General features: G+C 45.5%; 1 protein-coding gene across 1 annotated transcript in view; it reads left to right on the forward strand.

Annotated features, from left to right (window-relative positions):
• rbms3 (RNA binding motif, single stranded interacting protein) overlaps positions 1 to 24,972 on the forward strand; it is a 211,533-nt gene extending 186,561 nt beyond the window's left edge. The window contains exons 10-14 of the mRNA XM_031788529.1: positions 2,029 to 2,079; positions 14,811 to 14,921; positions 20,748 to 20,837; positions 22,648 to 22,772; positions 23,149 to 24,972. Of these exons, the coding sequence (XP_031644389.1) occupies positions 2,029 to 2,079; positions 14,811 to 14,921; positions 20,748 to 20,837; positions 22,648 to 22,772; positions 23,149 to 23,152 (381 nt within the window). The 3' untranslated portion in view covers positions 23,153 to 24,972. The remainder of the gene's footprint in view (positions 1 to 2,028; positions 2,080 to 14,810; positions 14,922 to 20,747; positions 20,838 to 22,647; positions 22,773 to 23,148) is intronic.
• The last annotated feature ends 520 nt before the right edge of the window (positions 24,973 to 25,492 follow it).

Below are 25,492 nucleotides of genomic sequence, written 5' to 3' on the forward strand. Positions count from 1 at the left end.
CTGAATTCCACACTTTGCATCCCAGTTGATCCCTGGAACCATGTGAAACAGAGCGTTTCCATTTCTAAACACGCACAATTTCAAGCACCTCCAGATGTTTGACTGCAACAAGCAGAAGGGAAGAGACACTGTTCAGTTCACCTCCACTTTCCCCCGAGAGCACTCGCTGTTTATCATTGATGCTGATTAGAATGCAGAAAGAGGGAGAGCGACAGGGAGAGAGAGAGATGGAACGAGAGAGTGAGAGAGATGGAATGAGAGAGTGAGAGAGCAAGAAAGAGAGAGCGCTGGAGAGAGAGCGATAGGGAGAGAGAGAGAGAGAGAGAGAGAGAGAGAGAGATAAAGATAAAGACGGAGAAGGAAAGAGAGAGGGAAGGGGGTTGGTTGGTGAAGGTTGGCTTGTCCGCCTTTCAGAAATGTCTGATTAAAACTCAGGTCCAGTGCTGGGGTGAGAAGTGGGCTGGAGCGCTGCGCTAATCCGCGTTCCGAAGGCTTCCCAAATTGATTTATCAAAAACAATGGCCTGGCTTTTGAGGAATATTAATCCTCACAGTTTCAATATTGGCCACGACCACTTCCTGATAATATTGCCCTTCAGCCAGGCAGCTACAGGCAAGGTGAGTCCTCCATCTTCTGCTCAAGTACAAAGAGTAGAGCAGGCAGGAAGCAAAGCATACGGTATGAGACAAAGGAATCACTTGTTCATTGTGGTAGAAAATATGAAGCCTTTTGCACTTTTTTTATTGGCTACTATTACATATAATCTGCTCAGATGCAGATAATTTATTGTTTATTGAATTGTGTGTTTTACAATTGTATTTATTTACTGGAAATAACAAACAAACTAAAACGATGGCTAATTCACCAAATGCCCATTGTAAACAGTTTTTCTTTGGACTGTCTGTCTTTGGACTGTGTACGCTGGGAAAACATCCTGATTACTTTGTCACGTGACAGTGGACAATCCATCCACTTCCTGGTCTAGCTATGCGGTCTGCCCTGCTGTGTTCTGGCTGCCTTAATATCAAACACAAGCTCAGGGCAGCGTCAGCCAGAGGTAGACAGACATCCTCAGACTAGACCACTGGACAACATAGTCAGTCACACAATGCACCTGCTTCTTATTAAGTCATCACTGCTGCTACTAATGCATCCATAATAATAATTGGTTTAAATAAAATAAACAATCAATCTAAAGTCAAAACATTTAAAAGCACACGCAGGTTTAATCTTGTTGATGTCACGTGGAAATATTCTAAAGATGGACGATTAGGGAACAAAGCTTTGGTCTCATCTCTCTTTTTTTCTTCCTGTTGTCTCGAGAACAAACATCGTGAGGAGGAAACAAACAATCATGGCTCTGTGCTATACAATAAAACCCCCTCACTTGTTTCTTGTTTAGGCAAGCCCCAAATCATGGGCTTTAACGAGCTCAGAGGATTGGCGTTCTTATGGAAGATTAGCATCTGTTTGTCTTTGTTGAGTCCAATCATATCACCAAGGATCAATGGGCAGACGTGTGTGTGGGTGTGTGTGTCTCTGACTAGCTGTCTAATACTCCTCACCAGCAAATCTAAATGGTCCATTTCTTCAACTGTGGCTTCTCTCACGGTCGACAGCAGGAATTCTGTTGAACTGAATGGCCCACTCAGTCCAATAGAGCAGTAGGTCTTTTTCTGTTTCAGGGTTAGTTTGTGGGTTCTTGTCCCTCAATATTCGGATTGCCACTGTCGACCCAAGCTGGGTTGAGCAATCTTGTCCTGTGGCGTGACACGCTGTGCCTAATTCTACAAATTCAAGGCCTGTGTGTTTTCAACTGGCCCGAGGCTCGTTAGCTTCGCCTTACCTCAACACGCCCACACTTCCCAGGCACGGAAGTAACAGTGAGAATGGACAGGGCACAAGCATGCAGAGAAATAGCGTGACAATAGAAAACCAGTTATTGCACACTGTTGATTGTAAGGGAAAAGAGGTGGCATGGGTAACCATAAGTCAATAATGACGTTTCATTTGATGTCTCCCTCATAGGTCCAGAGTACGTCATGGATGCCTCATCAACAATACGTTATGCAACCTACAGTAAGTGCATTTCCATTCTCTCTGTCATGTGATTTACTGTGTGTTCTCTAGCAGTCCCACGTGGTCCTTTGACCTTTTGGGTTAGAGGTCGACAGAAGTCGAAGATGCCTGATGTCTACTTTCACTTGCGGTAAATTCACAGTGCCATTCGGTTAACTCACCAGAAGAGTTGCGAGCGCTTTGGACAGAATGTTATGACTCTTTCAGAATGTTGCAACCTCCAAGGCACTTTCTATGTGTTTAGAGCTAATATCAGGCAGCATTGGAATTGGTAAAGTATATGCTCCGTCTTCAAACTCCTCCTGTGGCAAGTCCACTTTCAGACCACCGCCGGAACTCACCCACAGACTCGAGCACCGAACCAAATTGTATCGCTGATAGCTAAATGATTCCTCCGCTACTGTCTTGAATCACCGGAAACGATGTATGAATGTTGGTCGTTCCATCGTGATAACCACTTGGATGTCCATTCGCTCTTTCTTAGGTGTTCAGACATGTGTTTCTGGTTGGGAACTCACAGAGTTTATGGGTCTTGGTGGACTGTAGTGTGACTCAGCAGAATTTAACTAGCAAAGCAGAACACCAGCTAGCCTGCTCAATCTATCTCTGCTCAATCTATCTCTGCAACACACCAGGCCACCAGCACTCAATTCTCCAATAGTACTGCAATACTTCTTATATCAGTCAGCGTTTCATGTTATATTAATCCTACATTACTAATAGGTCCCATGTGGCTCTGGCATTGCAATGCCTGGGTTGTGGGTTTCGATTCCCACGAGGGGCCAGTACAAAAATGTATGTACTCACTACTGTAAGTCGCTCTGGTTAAGAGCATCTGCTAAATTCAGAAAAAAATGCTATAATAATATTAATAATATATGCCATTTAGCAGACCCTTTTCTCCAACGTGACTTAGTCATGTGTGCATACATTTTACATGTGGGTGGTCCTGGGAATCAAGCCAACTATTCTGCCGTTGCAAATGCCATGTTCTACCAACTGAGCTACACAGGACCGGCGTTTCATGTCATATTAACCCGGAAATGTTTATCATCCACAAGTTCAGCAGATCTCAAACTCAACCATTCTAGCTAGAATACAACTTCAATTATACCTAACTACTAGTGTATATAGTTGTTTTTGTTTCATTCATTTGGTTTCATGCATTTTTCACACAGAGTAGCTAATAATAACATTATAATAGCACATACTTTAATGCAACCGACTGATTCCCATTTAGGACAACTTAGTCTCTTGTTTAGGCAAGAGGCAATTAGTTGGTCTCGTGCATTAGAGCAGCCTGTATGAGTTGTTCATGAGAGCTGATGCTTTCAGAGCTCCTAATGGTTCTGCTGCTGTTGCATCCAATCTCCCATCCTGGCCCTGAGCTTTACTGCAGTATGTAGCTTTTTATACTGGTGTCATTGTGATGTGTTAGGCTATTGCCATGTTATCAATATTGCACTAATGTGAGAGACTGAAAATGCAGCCTCGTGTTTTGCAGAGAGTATATCAGGTTTCGGGTATGACCCAGATGCAGACAGTGTCGGGGAAATAAAATGTTATTTCTAATACAGGGGCAGGCAAACGACAGGTTAAAGGCAGGCAGGGGTCAGTAATCCTGAGCGGATATGGTGCATAGGGTCCAGAACGGCAGGCAGGGTCAGGGCAGGCAGAAGAGTCAAAACCAAGAAGGACTAGGAAACAGGAGCAAGAAACAGACAGGAGCAGGGGAACAAACACTGGTAGGCTTCATAAACAAAATGAACTGGCAACAGACAAACAGAGAACACAGGTATAAATACACAGGGGATAATGGGGAATATGGGCGACACCTGGAGGCGGGTGGAGACAAGCACAAAGACAGGTGAAACAGATCAGGGTGTGACAGACTAGGGATATTCAAGTCAAATCAAATTTTAAAGGTTACATGCGCCGAATACAACAGGTGTAGTAGACCTTACAGTGAAATGCTCACTTACAAGCCTGTTTAAAGGTCTTACTCACATTGGCTGCGGAGAGCATGATCACACAGTCGTCCGGAACAGCTGATGCTCTCATGCATGTTTCAGTGCTACTTAGAAAAAGTTATTTAGCTTGTCTGGTAGGCTCGTGTCACTGGGCAGCTCTCGGCTGTACTTCCCTTTGTAGTATGTAATAGTTTGCAAGCCCTGCCACATCCAACGAGCGTTGGAGCCGGTGTAGTACGATTCGATCTTAGTCCTGTATTGACGCTTTGCCTGTTTGATGGTTCATCGGAGGGCATAGCGGGATTTCTTATAAGCTTCCAGGTTAGAGTCCCGCTCCTTGCAAGCGGCAGCTCTACCCTTTAGCTCAGTGCGAATGTTGCCTGTAATCCATAGCTTCTGGTTGTGGTATGTACATACAGTCACTGTGGGGACGACGTCCTCGATGCACTTATTGATAAAGCCAGTGACTGATGGTGGTGTACTCCTCAATGCCATCGGAAGAATCCCGGAACATATTCCAGTATGTGCTAGTAAAACAGTCCTGTAGTTTAGCATCTGCTTCATCTAAACACTTTTTTTTATAGACCGAGTCACTGGTGCTTCCTGCTTTAATTTTTGTTTGTTAGTAGGAATCAGTCGGATAGAGTTATGGAGTTATGGTCAGATTTGCCAAATGGAGGGCGAGGTAGAGCTTTGTACGCGTCTGTGTGTGGAGTAAAGGTGGTCTAGAATTTTTTTCCCCTCTGGTTGCACATTTAACATGCTGATAGAAATGAGGTAAAACTGATTTAAGTTTCCCTGCATTAAAGTCCCCAGCCACTAGGAGCACTGCCTCTGGATGAGCATTTTCCTGTTTGCTTATGGTGGAATACAGCTCATTGAGTGCGGTTTTAGTACCAGCCTCGATCTGTGGTGGTATGTAGACGGCTACGAAAAATACAGATGATAAACTATCTAGGTAGATAGTGTGGTCTACAACTTATCATGAGTTACTCTACCTCAGGCGAGCAAAATCCTGAGACTTCCTTAGATATTGTGCACCAGCTATTGTTTACAAATGTGCCTTACCAGATGATGCTGTTCTGTCCTGCCGTTAGTGTATAACCCGCCAGCTGTATGTTCTTAATGTCGTCATTCAGCCACAACTCGGTGAAACACAAGATTATTACAGTTTTTAATGTCCCGTTGGTAGGATATACGTGCTTTCAGTTCGTCCCATTTATTTCCCAGCGATTGAAAGTTACCGAGCAGAACGGAAGGCAAGGGGCAGATTAGCCACTCTTCGCCTGATCCTCACAAGGCATCCTGGTCTCTTTCCGCGAAACCTACATTTCCCTTTCCAGCGAATTCCGGGGATCTGGGCCTGGTTGAGTGTCTGTAGTATATCCCTCGCGTCCCACTCATTGAAGAAGAACTCCTCGTCCATTTTGAGTTGAGTATTCCCAGTTCGGATGTCCAGAAGCTCTTTTCATTTATAAGAGACGGTAGCAGCAACATTATGTACAAAACAGGTTACGAACAACGCGGACAAAACAAACAAAATAGCATGGTTGGTTAAGAGCCGATAAGATGGCAGCCCTACCCTCCGGCGCCATCTTGGACAGCTGAAGGCTGGAGGATTTGAAGAAAGATCTATCCCCCAAGCCATCCATTTACATTACGGTCATTTAGCAGACACTCCTATCCAGAGCAACTTACCGGGGTTGTGAGTGCATACATTTTAAAAAAAAAATCATACTTGTTCCCCTTGGGAATCAAACCCACAACCCTGGCGTTGCAAGCGCCGTGCTCTACCAACTGAACTACACAGGACTACCATCCCACTGGTCTTCATACACTACATCATACCTAAGGCACTGTGTGGGTCCTCCAGAGCCATATCTTAGACTTAGAGCATTTAGGGGTCCTAGTGAGTGAGATCATTTACACACAGGCAGTATCAAAGACGACTACTGTACATATGTGATGCCGGCCAAGCCGGAACAATGCAACACTATAGTTCCTGATCTACCATCAACACCAACACCACTATCCATAGAGAAGCCCTCCTACCACCTACTACCCTACTGCTGCTCCCTGCTGCGACCGTTACCACCTAGCCTCCCCGTCTCAGTTACCCCCACGCTGGGAGACAAGCAACATGTAATCTGGCCCCAGCAGGGCACCACTCCACCAGCCTCCCAGCCAGCTCCTCTCCTTCCCTCTCTGAGCCAGTCAACCGCCATGACGGGACGGGAGTCCCTGGTGCTACAGATGCTGCAGAGAGGAGAGGATCAAAGCGTGTGTGTGTGTGTGTGTGTCTGTCTGTATTGGATTGGTTAGGTGTGCGATATTAGTGTCTGTGGTTTATGCTGTTTACTGCACCGTATGGGTGTGTTTATTAATACAGTAGGTGTGTGAGAGATTGCTCGTGAAATACAGTGTGTACATGTTTTTACATGTGAACGTGTTTTACGGATTGATGAGTATGAGTGGGCTGTCAGTGTTGCTCTTACATAAACCATATGAGGTATCGGTAAGTCCCTTAATCTATAATCTTCTATTGTGACTATTGGCATGGCCTATAATAGAATAGGTGCTGCTATTGGACCTGGTGTCTCTTGGAAAATAGATGTTATCTCAATGAGAAAAACCTGTATATATAAAGGTTAAATAAAAAGAAAACAGTTTAAATACAGTAGCGTCCCTTCTGCTCCCTCCCTATAGACCAGTGTCTTTCTCTCTCTGTCCGTATGGCCTTGTTCCAATGGCGCTGCATCCACAATCCACCAGACCGCCCCCTATGCCCTAACCTCAGCTGCCCCCCCCTTCAACCTCCCTCCACTCGACCACCACCCAACCTGTCTCCTTATGTCTGCACTTATATTCTTCCTGTACAATGGCCACATTGTGGTCGCCTCCCCGTGCCGCCGATCCAATGAAACACATTAAACTAGCGGCGCGTGCTAGCCTACCGTTCAGGGGCTACTTCCAAGTATTAAAACAATTGATTGTGCTGCAATTTGGGGCTGTTGGCGTGCACAGCATGTTTAACCAATGGGCCATTCTGGGGGGAGTGTTCTCCTGGTGTCTGGCGCAATATGGAGGCGGCGGAGCATGGTAAAGGTAGAGGACATCAGAATCAGAATGACTACGCCAGAGCGCAGACCTGGGTTCCTATTCTGGATGTGCCGGGGTGGACATTACAAGAGTACACGGCCATTAAGGCCAGATCGTTCTTCAAGATGTCAAAACGTTCATAGATGACCAGCAGGGTCAAATAATAATCACACTTGTTGCAACAGGTCAGTAGCTCAGGAGTAAATTGTCAGTTGGCTTTTCATAACCGAGCATGGCTGACCCAGCCTCCTGGCACAGAGACTATTGCAGCATAGATAATGGAGGCTGAGACGTTGGGGGTCAGCGGACACTGTGGCCCCGTCCAATGATACCCCCAGACAGGGCAAACCAGGCAGGATATAACCCCACCCACTTGGCCAAAGCACCGCCCCCACACCACTACAAGGATATCAACAGACTACCAACGTACTACCCTGAGACAAGGCTGAGTAAAGCCCACGAAGCTCTCCTCCACCGCACGAGCTCAAGGGGGCGCAAAACTGCTCAAGAAGATCACGTCACAGATTCAACCCACTCAAGTCGAGTATAGCGCAAAAGATCTGGCACGGTGTGATGCACCCCTCCTAGGGTCGGCATGGAAGAGCACTAGTAAGCCAGTGACTCAGCCCCCGTAATAGGGTCAGAGGCAGAGTATCCCAGTGGAGAGAGGGGAGCCGGCTAGGCAGGCAGAGACAGCAAGGGTGGTTCGTCACTTCCGTTTTTGCACCCCTGGGCCAGACGACATTAGACAAAATGATTTTGAATACTATGTGAACCCGGGTATGCTAGTGTGCTGCTTGTCGGTGGCAGTTTGAATTTTAAAGGAGTTAACATGATAAGTGAGAATTGAAAGTGTTCTTTGAGCAAGAGTTTGCAGGCTGCTGTTACATGGTAGAAACAGCAGTGTATCTTGTTTATCTCACTAGATTGAGTTTGACAACCGTAGCCTGAGTGCTCTATCCGTCAGCGTTGCGCTTTGTTAGGAGATGGGGAGAGAGAGAAAAATGAAAAGACAAACAGTTTGCAGAAATGTGTGTATCCTTGGACGAGAAGTGCTTAGAGCGAAAACTTCAGAAGAAAAATGACAGCTTGTTTTCAATTGCCGTTAAAAAAAAACGGCTTCAAGTCACTTTCTCTCCCAGTCCTTCACTTTTTCTCTCTCTCTCTCTGTTTATCTTTCCCTGTATCATTCTCTCTCACACAGTCTCCTCCTCTCTCTCTTCTCCTTCTCCTGTCTCACTCCATCTCCTCTCTCTCTCTCTCTCTCTTTCTCTCGCTCTCTCTTTCTCTCTCTCTCTCTCTCTCTCTCTCTCTCTCTCTCTCTCTCTCTTTCTTTCTTCATCTCTCTCTCTTTCTTCATCTCTCTCTCTCTCTCTCTCTCTCTCTCTCTCTCTCTCTCTCTCTCTCTCTCTCTCTCACCTGTCCCTTCCAGTACTGAGGTTCTTTGAAGCTGTGGTGTACATGCCAGCTGGGAGGGTGGTGTTGCCAGCAGTACTTGGGCTGTGAGGTAATGCCTGCAGTAGATCAGTCAGCAGCAGACCTGGGATAGTTGAGTAGACTACACTGCAAACAAGATGTTATTGTATTGAGATAATGAAGTTAAAATTGCTTGAGTTGAGTTCATCGCACTCGCCAAGAAAACGCATTTACTAGTTTTTAGTTGACATAGCTTACCCGGAAAATACATCACGATAATTTGTATTGTTCTAAGATATTCTGACTACAAGCCTTTTTCAAGCAAATTGATCTGCCAGAGCACTAAGATAATTTGTCTTGGTAAGATGTCTTATTAAGATCAAATAACATGAAATAAGAATTTATCTTACCCTATCAAGACTTTTTGGTTTTGTTTAAATAATCAAAATTGTCTGCCAGTGCACTGAGATACACTACATGACCAAAAGTATGTGGCCACCTGCTCGTCAAACATCTCAATCCAACATCATAACCATTAATATGGAGTTGGTCCCCCCCTTTGCATCTATAATAGCCACTCTTCTGGGAAGGCTTTCCACTAGATGTTGGGACATTTCTGCGGTTACTTGCTTCCATTCAGCCTCAAGAGCATCAGTGAGGTCGGACACTGATGTTGGGCGATTAGGCCTGACTCGCAGTCGGCATTCTAATTATTCCCAAAGGATTTTGATGGGGTTGAGGTTAGGGCTCTGTGCAAGCCAGTCAAGTTCTTCCACTCCAATCTAGACAAACCATTTCTGTATGGGCCTCACTTTGTACACGGGGACATTGTCATGCTGAAACAGGAAAGGGCCTTCCCCAAACTGTTGCCACAAAGTTGGAATCACAGAATCGTCTAGAATGTCGTTGTATGCTGTAGCGTTAATATTTCCCTTCACTGGAACTAAGGGGCCTAGCCAGAAACCATGAAAAACAGCCCCAGAGCATTATTCCTCCTCCACCAAACTTTACAGTTGGCACTATGCATTGAGGCAAGTAGTGTTCTCTTGGCATCCGCCAAACCCAGATTCGTCCGTCATACTGCCAGACGGTGAAGCGTGATTCATCACTCCAAAGAACGCGTTTCCACTGCTCCAGAGTCCAATGGCAGCGAGCTTTACACCACTCCAGCCGACGCTTGACATTGCACATGGGGATCTTAGGCTTGTGTGTGGCTGCTCAGCCATGGAATCCCATTTCTTGAAGCTCCCCACGAACAGTTCTTGTGCTGAAGTTGCTTTCAGAGGCAGTTTGGAACTTGGTAGTGAGTATTACATCCAAGGATAGACAATTTTAACTCCCTACGCGCACTCGGCAGTCCCGTTCTGTGAGCTTGTGTGGCCTACCAATTAGTGGCTGAGCCGCTGTCGCTCCTAGACATTTCTACTTCAAAATAACAGCACTTACAGTTGACCGAGCCAGCTCTAGCTCTAGCAGGGCAGAAATTTGACTAACTGACACTAACGGTAGGATATATTTATTTAGGATTTTTTTATTTTTTTTATGCACTTTAGAACCCTAGCCAGCTTCACATGGCCCCTGCTCCAGCAAACACACATTAAGATGCACACAGGCAAACACACACACTCCACTCTGCCAAACTACTGCAGCGGATAAACTAGCCAAGTGCAACATTGTTGTTTTTCCCAAGTGACTGATGTGCAGTATGCACCCTTGATATATGTGCCAGTGTGCTGTTTTAGTATGTCTTTCATCTTTGTTCAGTAGAAGTTACACCATATTCACTGAATTCCTCTGCATGGTACCATAGTTGGTCTTTCTTGCAGCGACTTTAAACCTCAACTATCTCCCTTCATGGGAAGCACAGAATCATCCCACTGTATGATACACTTTGGTTCAGGGGGAGAACGTTTATGTTATGAATTTGATTCGTTTGGCAGAATTTGAGCCGGGGCCTCGGCTTGGTCTCCGGTTGTCCTCGAGCTGCTCTCATTGTGTGTGCGCCCATTCTGTAAAATGGCTCTGCTGGTTTTCCCTTCACCTACTGTGTCACTGCCAGGCAATATGGTTACAAAGGTTGATGTCTGTTCTGAGTTGTAGACTGTTGGTTTGGCGTATAGAAGATGTACAGATATAGCCTGGGTGCCAATCTGTTTTTGCTCTCTTGCCAACTCCTAATGGAATTGTCATGCTGAACATTTGGTTTGATAATGACAATGGGGTATAGGCAAAAGCACAAACAGATCTGGGATCAGATTAGTATTGATATTATTAGTGATATTGATGTTTTACTGGCTTGTAGTGTGGAATGCAGCATGTTTTGTCAGAGTCGCTTACAGTACATTTAATTTTGATTCTACAAGATCAATTTGGAGAAATGTGTTCATTCCCCATGCTATTTCCTCACCTCAATAAAACATCAACTGCTCTGACATAGATTCAAATCAAATCCCACACAATCCCTGTCCCTCACAGATTCTGGAGGCTGCTTCAGGGAACGCCGGGCCAGCGTTTTGTTTTTTTGGTACCCATTACCATGGCGACCGCTGCCCCCCCCGACATTGTAAATCACCACGCCAGAGTTTCCAGGCACTCACATGGGACAGTGAGACAGTCAGAGACATGTCGTAAAAGTGCTGTGACGGTCAGGGCGGCTGACATCTGGGGTGGTGAGGTAGTCTCAGCAGAGCATAGCCACAGTGTGGGCTGTTGTTCACTTGTGGGGTCATCGACGTCTCCGCTAACACATCATTTAGTGTGATACAGCCCCACTGCTGTAGTGTATCGTGTGAAGATCTTTTAGAAATGCTTATAGTCTCTGTATTTGTTTCAGAGTGTCTCAGTTTGTCTCGTCGTCTTTTTTTGTTTCACTTGGGTCCCTCTCTGCGTTTTTGTTCATTAAGGACCGTCTGGTAAAACGAGATAGGGGATCTCTAGGCGTAGTCAAAATAAAAAAACTCCAACACATCCTGTCACAGTGGGTCATTGTTGTACCTCAGACTTGTGTCTTAGCCTTCACCATGTGGGGTCTTGTAGGCAGGCTGCTGCAAAGCAAGGGCAGACGTCTGTCTGTTTGCCAGCTAGCTAGCTAGCTAGCCCTAGGTGGGATTCATGTTGTGGATTAGAGAAATAGACTCCACAATCCAGCCTCCCGTCTTAGGGCTTACACGCCTGGAAAGGTGCCCGAGGCCTTGGAACCTGGTGCAGCCATGGAAGGCAGCACACAAAGACTATCTGAAATAGCATGCTGCTCACCATAAACACACACACACTAACACTGAATGACTTGTGCAATTTCCCGAACACCAGTAGCCTAACCTCCTTTTTTCCCTCTGCGGGTGCTTTGGTGGTGGTGCACAATACATACATTATGAAGGTGGGCAATCCTGGTATTAGGGGCCCAGTGCCTCTACAGTTAGCCAGCTCAATCAGGGTGTTGTCTGTAAAGCCCGTTTCACATCAGACCGAGGGCATTACAGCCTGTCTAACAGCCTTGATGTCTGACATATCGCCGTCTTTAACTAACTAGCTACAGTTTATCTGCTTCTCCTGTTAGCAACCCATACACACTCAGTATACACACACAGTCAGTATGACATACACACACACACACTCAGTATGATACACACACACACTCAGTACGACATACACACACACTCAGTATAATACACACACACACACTCAGTATGATACACACACACACACACACACTCTCGGTATGACATACACACACACACACACACTCTCAGTATGACACACACACACTCAGTATGACATACACATACACACTCAGTATGACATACACATACACACTCAGTATGACACACACACACACACACACTCAGTATGACACACACACACAATCAGTATGACATACACACACAATCAGTATGACATACACACACAATCAGTATGACATACACACACACTCAGTATGATACACACACACACACACTCAGTATGATACACATACACACACTCAGTATGACACACACACACAATCAGTATGACATACACACACAATCAGTATGACATACACACACAATCAGTATGACATACACACACACTCAGTATGATACACACACACACACACACTCAGTATGATACACACACACACACTCAGTATGACACACACACACAATCAGTATGACATACACACACAATCAGTATGACATACACACACAATCAGTATGACATACACACACACTCAGTATGATACACACACACACACTCAGTATGATACACACACACACAGTCAGTATGACATACACACACACACACTCAGTATGACATACACAGTCAGTATGACATACACACTCAGTATGACATACACACACACACTCAGTATGATACATACACACACACTCAGTATGATACACACACACACACTCTCAGTATGATATACACACACACACACACACACTCTCTCAGTAGGACACACACTCAGTATGATACACACACACACTCAGTATGATACACACACACACTACGTATGATACACACACACACACTCAGTATGACACACACACACACACTCAGTATGACACACACACACTCAGTATGACATACACACTTAGTATGACACATACACACTCAGTATGACCTACGCACAAACACTCAGTATGACATACACACAAACACTCAGTATGACATACACACACACCGACACAAACAGTATGTATGTGTGTCATACTGATTGTGTATGTGTATGTCATACTGAGTGTGTGTATGTCATACACACTCAGTATGACATACACACACACACTCCGTATGACATACACAGTCAGTATGACATACACAGTCAGTATGACATACACACACGCCGACAAACAGTAATTGAATATAGACTCAAAAACACGTCCTCATACATACCAGATTCTCATGAATATATATTATCTAGTATATCATTTTTAAACAAACACACACACACAAACTAGACAAATAATTCTCATCTCTTTTGCTGGCTCTCCTTGGACTCACAAAGACAAACACACACACACACACACACAGACAGACAGACAGACTCACACACACACACATACTCTCGCAAACACAGAAAATCGAAATCATAAATCGGCTTAACTCTCCCCGACACGTCTGTGAATTAAGCCCTTCCGTTACTCTCCTTTTCCCATTATAAAAGCATTGTCAGCCGCTGAATCGGTTACAGGTATCCTTAGCTCTGTCCTGTCTCTCCCTCAATCCATCTTCTTCACCTTTTTCTGTCTCCCAATATCCATCTAACTCCCCCACTCCTCTATCCCCCATCTCTCTCTCTCTCTGTTTATCCCTCTCCCTTATCTCCCAATCTCTCTCTCTCTCTCGGTCACCCGCTTTTCCATTACCCTCTTCCACCCTCCTCTCTCCAGCCCGCCTTCCCTTCTTTTTTGCTGAGATGAAACTCCGGGAGGGATTGGGCCTTGCATGCGTGCAAGGGGGGGGAGTGGAGAGATGGGCAAGAGAGAGAAAGACAGGCGAGAGAGAGAAAAATAGGAGAGAGGTAAAGAGAAAACAAAAGAGAAAGGGAAAACAAAAGAGAGAGAAAATGAAAGCGAGGGAAGAGAAAGAGAGAGAGTGATGGGAGAGAGGAAGCGAGAAAGAGAGAGAGGGGGAGAAAGAGAGCGGCCTGCCACACAGCAGCAGTGTTCTGAACGCCAGGGAGGAGACAGCCTCAGCGATTCTGACAGGCCATGTCTGCTCAGTTTGTTCTCCAATCGTCCCACACAGTCACCAGCAGGGTGTGCACACACACACACACAGGAAGACAGACACAGTAGACAAATTAGCGAGGGAAAAGCGAGTAAAAGAGGAAAGAGTCGGAGGAAAAAGGCTTTGGTTCTGAATGCCTCACTCCAGAGGTTTGGCTGGTAGAGAGAAGCGAGAAGCAACTCGCTTCGTGACAAGGCGATGAAAGAGCAGCCATGAATTCTTCACATTCCCTCTTGTTCCATCCAGAGCGCTTTATGAAAAAGAACACGTTACCGCTACTGATCCGCCTGTTAGGGCAACACGTGTCGCAATAGCATGAGGGGAAGAGATGTGTGCCGACCACAGACAATCAGTGAACCAGTCGCGTACAGCACGTCGGCAACATCAACGTATTGACTCTCTGATGCTCTGCTGCGCCGATGCTCAACAACCCATTGATGTATAAAATGCCACTTTGTTCTCCGCCCACCGATTGGCACTATTGCCTTAACATGCCCTCTACCCCCCCCCCCCCTTTTCCCCTCTCCCCTCCCTCAGGGTGCAGTGATCACCCCAGCCATGGACCACACCATGTCCATGCAGCCTGCCAACATGATGGGCCCGCTCTCCCAGCAGATGAACCATCTGTCCCTGGGCACTACAGGAAGTGTGAGTACTGTACCATCCATGGACCCCTCCATACTGGGTCTACTTGAGCTAAATCATATCACTTTGAGAATGCACCGTTGTATATCCTATTCACGTCCAATAATATCACTCCGAGACGGCAGCTATCTTTACTACCATGCCTCCTGTATCTAATATATAAATAGCAGATGCTTTCATCCAAAGCGTCCTTACGGTCACGCGTGCATAGATTGTTTTCGTATGGGTGGCCCCAGCAGAAGTCCTCCCCCTTTGGTGTTGCAAGAGTCGTGCTCTACCGACCGATTCACATAGGACCGTATCTACTAATATTCTCTGGAGAAACAGGAAAAGGTCTCTTTAATTGTGGATGAGGTTTCGGTCAGTCGACCTTCCTCAGATCGTATCTCCACAAACAGTCGTGGGAAAGATATTTGCATCTGACTGGCATTTTTCTTGTTTCTCCAGTTTTGCCTTCTGCCTCCAGCACCTTCACCAATCAGCTCTGGGTGTGCGGTACATTCTGCCTGAAATCATATTTCTCTGAAAGCCTGCATCTCTACTCAAGGAAAACACTATCTTTCACGGACTGTAATCAGGGGCATAGCTTATATCTTTATATCGACTCAAGCCACATACGGTAGTCTCACTCTCAACTCTGTACTTGAACAGTATCGGCGGCAGATTTGGTTCCACCGTAGCTTCACCGTAGTGTTCATATCCTTACCTAATAGTACAGGATTCTACGGTCAATGCCGTATCTACAGCAGCAATATCTATGTCTAAGGGTGAGACATGGCACCGGTGAATTAAATTCTTTCTGCGTTTACCTAATTGAAATGTGTGGATATATCTCTGAAAGTGTCTCCATGTCCAACATGGAAAATCCGTCACTTGGTGTGTGTTTAATATCCCAAAGTTGAACAGATTTCCCATTGACTAGAACAACGAGCCTCACTGTGAACGCCAGGCGATATGATGACTCCTCTAACCCGCTAAATCACACATCAACCATATCACTCCAACCAGCTTCCTGCTTTCCCCCTTTTAGACAGGAGATTTAGAGGTGTCACACACTATCCAGTCTTCCACTTCCTGCTCTAACCCTATGTCTCCAGGGGCAGAAGGGGCTTAGTTTACTCCAGCACTGGGTCTTGAGTGTAATCGCGTGATTGAAACAGTGCTGCATTGTACAGTTACCACCGGCGCCATGTGTTTCCAGGTGAGTTGTCAGCAACTGCGACGCCATGTTGGCTCTGGGATGAAAGAATGATCCTAATCTCTCCCAGCTGTGCTAACAGGCAGGATTGGAGCGAGTGAATCTACATTGATGGGTTTTGATGTGTGATGAATATAAATGAAAAGCTCCTTTCTACCCGACTACAGCCCCGAGGCACTACACTGTATGTAGACTATTATGTGTGCTGCATATAGCATGCAATGCCCTGATAATATATTGGGAAGAAGCCATGTGTCTTCTTATCACGTGGTTCGGAGCCAGATGGGAAAGCCCCTTTATGGTTGCCTCATAGGAAAAACCTGTGGAAACAGGTTATGACTAGGTATATTTGTATGATTTTAACATGGAGTGTTTACATGTGGTGAGCTGTTTTATGTCATGTCATTCATGCTGCTCTGTCCTATGAAAGCCTCAGTCAGCACCTGTCTGTCCTCACGGTCAACAACCAAAATGGCCGCCACACCTCAGAATACTTTTGGCTGTTCTCAAAGTCCCTGTGGTGACATGGCTGTTCCCATTCTGCCCCAGGAGCGGTGACCGTAGGTTTCCGAGAATACAGACATGTTTTTACGGTAAAGAATGATTATAGGAATGTCGGCACCCGTTAAACGGTAGTGAGGAAAGTTCCTCGTTACGAAACGGTTTTGAAGGTCAACACAGTTCTACTCCGCTATCAAAATGTGGCGGTAACCTCAACTCACTTTGACAACGTTATTGTCTTGTTTTCAGTTGGCATTCCTAGAATATTGTTTCAAATGCTTGATATTGCTACTTTTCATGTATATTATTCTGCCAATGGCCCTCACCCGTTTGTTAGATTTCTGCCCTCCGTATTTAAATCCGACAGTGCCTTCAACACAGTGACACAGTTGGGACATGACAAGAGGTGACCTTCCTTCCCCCTAAGCTATCCTTCACATCCAGCTCTGGTCGTCATGGCGACAGTGGCTGACAGACAGGTTGTTGGTCAACTCAGTGGACTCGTCCCCAGTAAAGAGGGATTAGCACACCATGCTGTCCCTTTTTATCCTCCCTGGGAGCAGTGATGTCCCTGCGGGCGACGGGTTCTTAGGCTCACCCTCCTACAGGTTAACACTGGATCAGACTGGAGAACCAGACAGGCTGCTGCTAGAACCCATCCTCCACACAGCTTTTCTTACGAGCACTGACTTTCCTAATAGGACTGAGGATGTGGTTGTTTCACCTAGCTATCTTAAGGTGGATAACAGTGATGAAGCAAGACTAGTCTGAGCCCTCATCCCTCATAGACGTTGTATGAGCATGGATACGAGTGGGCATCCTGTTGTACAGTGTGACTGTAATAGTAATGGATTGGGTTTGTATGGTATATTTTTTTCCCACCTGGTCTCAAAGGGCCCTGCATGGTGTGACGGGAGTACTGCGTCAGGGCCCAGCAAGACATTTCCATAGCATATGTCCTCCTTTATTCTTCAGTTAAACATCCATCTCTGTATGGATGACCACAAGTGTCACTCTCTCTGCATACAAATGCAGAGAGAGTATCTGTTGTATTAGGCCCAGGCGTATACGTGAAGTGAAATAGAATGGTGAATGCCGCAAGCCGGCTGGTTCCATCAGGCTACTAATGCCCCGCAGGGAAGATGCAAATCTTATGAATATCTCTAAAGTGGAACTCATCAGTATCCATTCTGATGCTGTGCCACCATTAATTGCCTACAGCGAGTTGCTGCCGGAACCCGGTATGTACTGTAGACGGACAGATAGAGAGGGAGTTGTCTTGCCTGCACCCCACTGGTGCTCTTGGCTGTGTGGATAGAGCAGTGAGAGGGATCCTTACGGAGTCCACTCACGCCACCCTCGTTAAGAACACAGGCCGAGGCCGCCTCGCGCTCATCAAACACGCCATCTGCTCGAGGCTTTTTGTGTGTGTGTGTTCGCGCGCACACTCGTTATCTCGTGTGTGTACTATCTACTATCTATACTACTATCTATACTACAATTAGAGGACATTCATTTGGCCTAGACATGACCCCCCGCGAGCGGTAATGCCAAAATGAACTGGCCAAAATGATCTTGCTCGTTTCAGCCAATTATTCCACCAACTTTACACGCGCTGTCAGCTCTCCCTGTCAACTCCTGACATGTCAGGGCGCTGGGGACTGTAAAGTCAGGGTCATGTAAATGGGTTAGCGGAAAGGTCAGGGAGGCTGAAGACGTTCCTTTGTTAAGCCCCCTTATCAAGCTACAGAGAGATATACCATTTCAAAAGCCTGTCTCTGCTTGACACATCGGTTTTGATATAGCTAATTAAGTTCCGCTCCCCTCCATTTGCTTTCATGCCAGTCTTCACAGGTGAGTTAGTGGAATAACTAATGGATTACGGGGAGGGACAAAAGGCCCTGAGGAACTGGTATGCAACGGGGCGCCGTTCGCCAGAGCAGAGAAGGTCACACAGGGAATGTGATAGCCCTCTTCTAGCGGATTCTGGCGGACTGAAAGAGAAGGACAGAGAGAATGAGGGAAAGAGTGAGAGGGAGGCAGAGAGAGAGGGGACAACCAAGAGAGAGTCTTACAGAGTCAGGAAGTCAGACGTGCCACCTCACCCCATCCCCCTTCCTCCCCTTACCATCTTCCCCTCCCTCCCACTACCATCTCCCCCTCCCTCCCACTACCATCTCCCCCTCACCTTCCACCTCCCTCCGCCTACCATCTTCCCCTCCCTTCCCCTATCATCTCACCTTCCCCATCCCTCCCCCTTCCTCCCCTTACCATCTTCCTCTCCCTCCGCACCCGTCCTCCCAGGGTGTCGGTGGCCCTGTGCAGCAGGGAGAGGAGAGGGGTAAGTTAATCACCCGTGTCCGTGGCCTTTAACTCCTCTCATTAGCGCTGCGCAGCGGAGCCGTACCCGATCCATTAGCGTCGCTGCCGGTAATGACACTCCACCGGCGCCGGGCCAAGAGAGGGGGCCACGGCCACGCGTTTCATCACTGGGAGGGAGGCAAAGAAACGAGGGAAAAGAGGGAGAAAGAGAAAGGAATTGTCCTTCCTTTTCCTGTGAAAAACAGAAACAGGAAGAGGCGAGGCAACCCGGCTGGGTTTTTATTATGAGGGATTTTCAGGCGTTATTGCTAAAAGCCTCTCTCTCTCTCACACGAACACACATGTACTGTACACTGGGGAGGGGAGAGCTTAGATTGATCTGCATATTGTGTAGACATCCTACACACAAGCATGTGATGATTAAAAAGCATAGACTGTCAAATCAAACACACACACACACACACAAGGCCCACTAGCCTCCATTTATTTTGCATGAGAAAGCCATGTGGCTGTCATCCAACCCAGCATGTAGGACGTCTGTAAAATGGCCATCCTGCAGCTCTGTTAAAAGGCCTGGTATGGAATATAGGCCATGGGGTGCACACACATGCACGTACACACATGCACACATACACAGTTCGCGCGCACACCAAAACACACGTGTAGCGCGCACTCAGGGTGATCTGAGTGCTCTGTTTTGCTCTCCTCTGGTTTCTGCTCTCTCTCCCACTTAGGAGGGGGCATTTGCCTGCCTGTGAAGTCCAGGATCAGCAGGGTGTCTCTGCTTTCTCCTCTCGGTTCCTCTCTCACTAGCCTCCCATAGTCAGACAGCTCTGGTAAAAACACATATGTATGTCTCACAGCGCCCTCCTAAGGATGGAAACGGAATTACAAGGACATATATATATACACTGAGTATACCAAACATTAGGAGCACCTTTCTAATATTGAGTTGCAACCCCCCTTTGCCCTCAGAACAGCCTCAATTCATCGGGGCATGGACAAGGTGTCGAAAGCATTCCATAGGGAGGCTGGCCCATTTTGACTCCAATGCTTCCCACAGTTGTGTCAAGTTGGTTAGATGGTTTCTTTGGATGGTGGACCATTCTTGATACACTCTGGAAACGGTTGAGTGTGGAAAAACCCAGCAGCGTTGCAGTTATTGACACAATCCGGTGTGCCTGGCACCTACTTCAAGGCTGTCTCACCACCGGCCGTGATTGGGAGTCCCATAAGGCGACGCACAATTGGCTCAGCGTCGTCTGGGTTAGAGTTTGCGCGGGGTAGGCCGTCATTGTAAATAAGAATTTGTTCTTAACTGACTTGCCCAGTTAAATTAAATATAAATACAATAAATAAATACCATACCACATTCAAAGCCACTTAAATCTTTTGTCTTGCCCATTCACCCTCTGAGTGGCACACAATCCATTTCTCAATTGTCTCAAGGCTTCAAAATGATTCTTTAACCCATAACGTGTCATCCATAACGTTCAGTCACTTGGATCGCGACAGTCTGGCATGATTGTTAATAAACCAAACCGGCATCGATGATTGTTTCTGTTTCCTGTGATCAATTGATTGTTGCTGAAGTTAGGACAAGACATGACAGGTTGTTGATGTGTGTGTGTGTTCCAGTACATGACAGGTTGTTGATGTGTGTGTTCCAGTACATGACAGGTTGTTGATGTGTGTGTGTTCCAGTACATGACAGGTTGTTGATGTGTGTGTGTTCCAGTACATGACAGGTTGTTGATGTGTGTGTGTTCCAGTACATGACAGGTTGTTGATTTGTGTGTGTGTTCCAGTACATGACTGCTGCGGCTGCTGGGGCGCCTATGCAAGGGACCTACATTCCTCAGTACACTCCTGTGCCTCAGACAGCCGTCCCCGTTGAAGTAAGTGAGCCACAGTCTGTTTTAACATCCTCGTGGGGACCAAACAATTGATTCCCATTCGAGATGCTATTTTCCCTGACATTAAACCTAACCCCTAAGCCTAAAATGGCCTTTTTATCCTTGTGGGGACCGGCGAAATGTCCCCACTTGTCCGATTTTTCCCTTGTTTTACTATCCTTGTGAAGACTTCTGGTACCCACAAGGATAATGAAACCAAAAAAAAAAACACAGACGCAGAGATACATGGATACACACACACGGATACACACATATACACAGATCTACACATAGATTGCATGTACATACTCACACTGGATGCACACACACATACACTCCTAAGGGCAGGAATGCATACACACTCTCACACACACACAGATGGACACGCACAAACACACACACTGACACGGCAACATCCGCTCGATTTAAAAACTGCCATGCACACGTTGCCACGGCTACTGTTGAGTGTGCCGAGCGTGCAGTTCAGAGCGGGCGGGCACACGTTGAGAAATGACGAGTGTGGAGGGCTGACGGCTCCGGCCCATTCAAATGGAGTATCAGTCGTGTGTCAGATGGCAGGCGCTGAAGTGAGACACACTGCCGGCGGTGCTGTCCCTCTCCCGGATGGCCCGTGTGCTCATCACACACATTCCTCAGCCCCAGGCCTCTGGTTAGCGAGTGGCTGCCCAGCCGACAACGCCCTGACACCACCATCCATCTCCCCCAGCTCCAGACAGGAGAAGATAATCAGGAGATAGCTGCCCTTCATAAAGTCACGAGAGAGAGAGAGAGAGAGAGAGTTAGCCCAGGGGTTCTCTTGCTGCCTCTCGACCTAGTCCATCCTCAATGCCGCCTTCATATATCTGTACTGTTGAGATGAGCTGCAGACAAGGAGTATCTCGGAGGGTGATGTATTAACATGGTGTTGAGAGCATCCTTGGAGTCTTGTTAACGTGATGGAGATGAGACCGTGATGGCCGACGATCAGTGAGGTTAAAGTACATACGGAATTGAAGCCCATATCCTTTCACATGTAGTCTTGTGACTTTAAAATCGTTTTTTTCTTTTTCTCTCTCTCAGGGTTACTGTAGTATTACTCAGGAAATCGTTGACGAAGATCCATAGGTTTAGGTTTATTTAAACAGCCATACACTACCGTTCAAAAGTTTAAAGCTATTTTTTTTGTCCATTAAAATAACATCAAATTGATCAGAAATACAGTGTAGACATTAATGTTGTAAATGACTATTGTAGCTGGAAACGGCAGATTTTTTATGGAATTTGTACATAGGCGTATAGAGACCCATTATCAGCAACCATCACTCCTGTGTTCCAATGGCACGTTCTGTTAGCTAATCCAAGTTTATCATTTCAAAAGGCTAATTGATCATTAGAAAAGCTTTTTGCAATTATGTTAGCACAGCTGAAAACTGTTGTCCTGATTTAAAGAATCAATAAAACTGGCCTTTAGACTAGTTGAGTATCTGGAGCGTCAGCATTTGTGGGTTCTATAACTTGATAAGCTAACACAACGTGCCATTGGAACATTGCTGATAATGGGCCTCTGTATGCCTATGTAGATATTCCATAAAAAATCAGCCATTTCCAACTACAATAGTCGTTTACAACATGAACAATGTCTACACTGCGTTTCTGATCAATTTGATGTCATTTTAATTTCTCAGTGAACCCAAACTTTTTAGCGTACGTAAAATGTGATGTCATACAAAATATATTACAAAAAAAAGGTTACATTGAGTTACATGGAAGATGTCACTTCCTGTTGTCTCACACCCACTTCTTGTCCCCATAGGGAGTGGTCACGGATGCTTCTCCTCAGTCGGTGGCCCCCTCATCGCAGGATGTGAGTGGGCAGCAGCAGCAGATCCAGGTGGATGGCTCCAGTGACCTTGTTACTGCTTACTCATACCAGTCCAAGTGAGTACTGCTGACATCATGACTAATAGCTGTCATGTATTATGCTGTCATTGTCTGCTATTTTGCCATATTATAGCTGACTAATTGCTGCTTTGTTCTTTTACATTGAGTTTTTATGGCTGTTGACTCCTTTACAAGGGATCGTTTTCCCAAATTACAAATGATATCAGTTTCCTTACTCTCTAAGCAGTCTATGGACAGGGTACAATCCGTGCTTTGGTTTTGGTTTTGTTTCCCTGGACACTGGTTCAAATGCTGTCATACTGTGACTGTTTATTCTACAGGGTAATTCAATATGTAATTTTGAATTAATAATTCAATTTGGGTGAATTGTCCCTTTGTTCTCTCTCATTGTGGTTCTTCTCTTCCTCATTAGATAGCGACCGGCGCGGAGAATATTCCTGTGACAGCGTTGCCTTGCAACAGAGGGGTTGGCTGCACTGAGAATGCGGAGAGAAGAGGGATTGCTTCCAGATTGCCCAGGCACCAAAAAATAGACACTTTTTTTCCATTTCATACCTGGAAGAGAGGAGGGGTGGGGGGTGGGGGTGGAGTCGCTGGGCACAGTGCAAAGTGGTGAAAATGTTTAGTCTGAGAACATGCCTGGTGGACTGGGCTTGAGCTTGAGTTGTTTCTTCAAGAAATTTCTCAACCGAAAATAAAAAGTACAAAAAAATACAAAAACGAATTGAAATGTTGAACGCGCAGGTAGGTGATGAGGTTTATTTTGTAATTAGAAAAAGGGGAGTCAAAGTTTGAGATACACAGAGATTGTCTTCCTCAGATATTAAGCTACGATTTCTTTTCACTCTTTTTTTGGGGATTTCTCGTGTAAAATTTTAGTTTTCTAGATATATTCAAAACAACTGTTTTTCTTTCTTGAATCTTCATGGCCTTAATTTTAAGGGTGTCAGAGGACTTTTTACAGAGAGTTAAGTCTGGCGTCTTGTTGAAAATAAAAAGCGAACTAAATCAGTCTCTTGGACCACTGTGATGGTACAAGATACTGCCGGAGTTGAGCTAGAGACATAAAAAAAAAGAGGATCTATCACATAAACTGTACAGATTTAATAGAGAAGAGTTTTTTTCTTTTCTTCATTAGAAGAAAACTTTGATAAATAATTATGTCAGAGGTAACTGAGTGTTAGAGAAAAAACGAAATGTCTGCCGAGGAAAAGAGGGGGAGAAGATAAAGCTTTGAAGAGATTATTCAGAGTTAGGAGGAAAAAAAGACACTGCGTTGTAGAAAAGGCAGTCTGTTGCAAATGCTGAACTTGTTTTTTATGATCATAATTATATAATTTTATGGCAAGATTGCCGTTGATGACGTTAGCGCTTTTTATCTGCAACCTTTGACCTTTTTTTATGAGCTTTCAGATGTTTTTAGCCCGCTTTGCTTGTCACACTGCAACAACAAAAAATAATTAAGAAGAAAAAAAGTCTAAAACAAACACAAAAAAAACTGTGGAAAAAATGCTTGCAGTGATTATACTTCGTAGATAGCCTATAGCAGGAGCTTACGGTTTAAACCAATCAGAGCAAAAGCAATAGAAGAAATTGTTGACAATTTCTGTAGTCTTTCCTAGTTGTGGATCAAATGCAGCCCAAGGATGGCCATTTTTATACCAAAGATGAAGAGACACTCTGATCCAGAGTTTTTTAGTTTTTCAGTTTGATTTTGTTGTTGATGTTTGTTATTGTTGATGTTGCTGTTGTCATGGTTGTTTTTAATTTGACCTTGATGGCCGGACCAGTCTTTACTTTTCCTTCCGTTTCCAATTTTTCTTTTTTTTGTTGGTTTAAGCTACCTTCCACGGTTGTCGAAACTATCACGCTGACGTCAAACAGTATTTGGGCGTGTGATACAACTAGTGGCAGTCCGACCTAATGTCCCTCTCCACCACTTCAATTGTCTTTCCGTCTCTACTGTCGTGCTCCACAACACTTTCGCCAGCCATGCGGGCATTCCACTCGTCAACAATAGACAAAACACTATAGGAAGAATTGTGGAATGTTGCAGCCTGCTCCTACTTGGTCATTGATGCGACGCCTCAGTTTTTTTTTTTTGGCTCACTGATTTCTGCCTCTGTCTCTTTATCTCATTGAATCAATGATAACGGAATGAAACTGATTTTTTTTTAAATGTATTCCCTCCCAGGGAGTCTCATCAATGTTGCCCTACATACCCCCCCCCCCCCCCCCCCCCTCTCCTGTTATACAAACAACAAACACCAAAACTGTATGTGTTGACGTAAAACATGTCCTGCTCCCCTAGGCGCTATGTCCTTAGTAGTGCTGAGCAATTAACTGAAATGTAGATTGGTGAAATGATTTGAATTCCATTTTGTTCACCCCCCCCCCCCCCCCCCCCCCATGTGAGCTCAATGCGCACATTTATCTAGAGATAAATCGGATCTAGCCTGAACTGTGCGATGAAATAGGGATTGGAATTTCCAACAGACCAATATTCTACATAGTTAAGCGCATAAAATGTGGTAGTTAACTACAATGACCATAATCCATTGCACATCTACTACTCCAGTCTGTTTCTTTTACGCCTGCTAGGGAAGAGAGATGAATGTGCAATCGTGAGGTGATATAGAGAGCAGATAGTGATTGATAGTTGATATTCAGCACTCTTAAAAAATTATGCCATATTTAGTTTGAGGAACTACAAAATTGTGTTTTTGTCAAACAGCATAGGCAGCAGCTCTATAGAG

Source organism: Oncorhynchus kisutch, linkage group LG14 (assembly GCF_002021735.2).
Source record: "Oncorhynchus kisutch isolate 150728-3 linkage group LG14, Okis_V2, whole genome shotgun sequence".
In the NCBI taxonomy this organism is placed as follows: domain Eukaryota; kingdom Metazoa; phylum Chordata; class Actinopteri; order Salmoniformes; family Salmonidae; genus Oncorhynchus; species Oncorhynchus kisutch.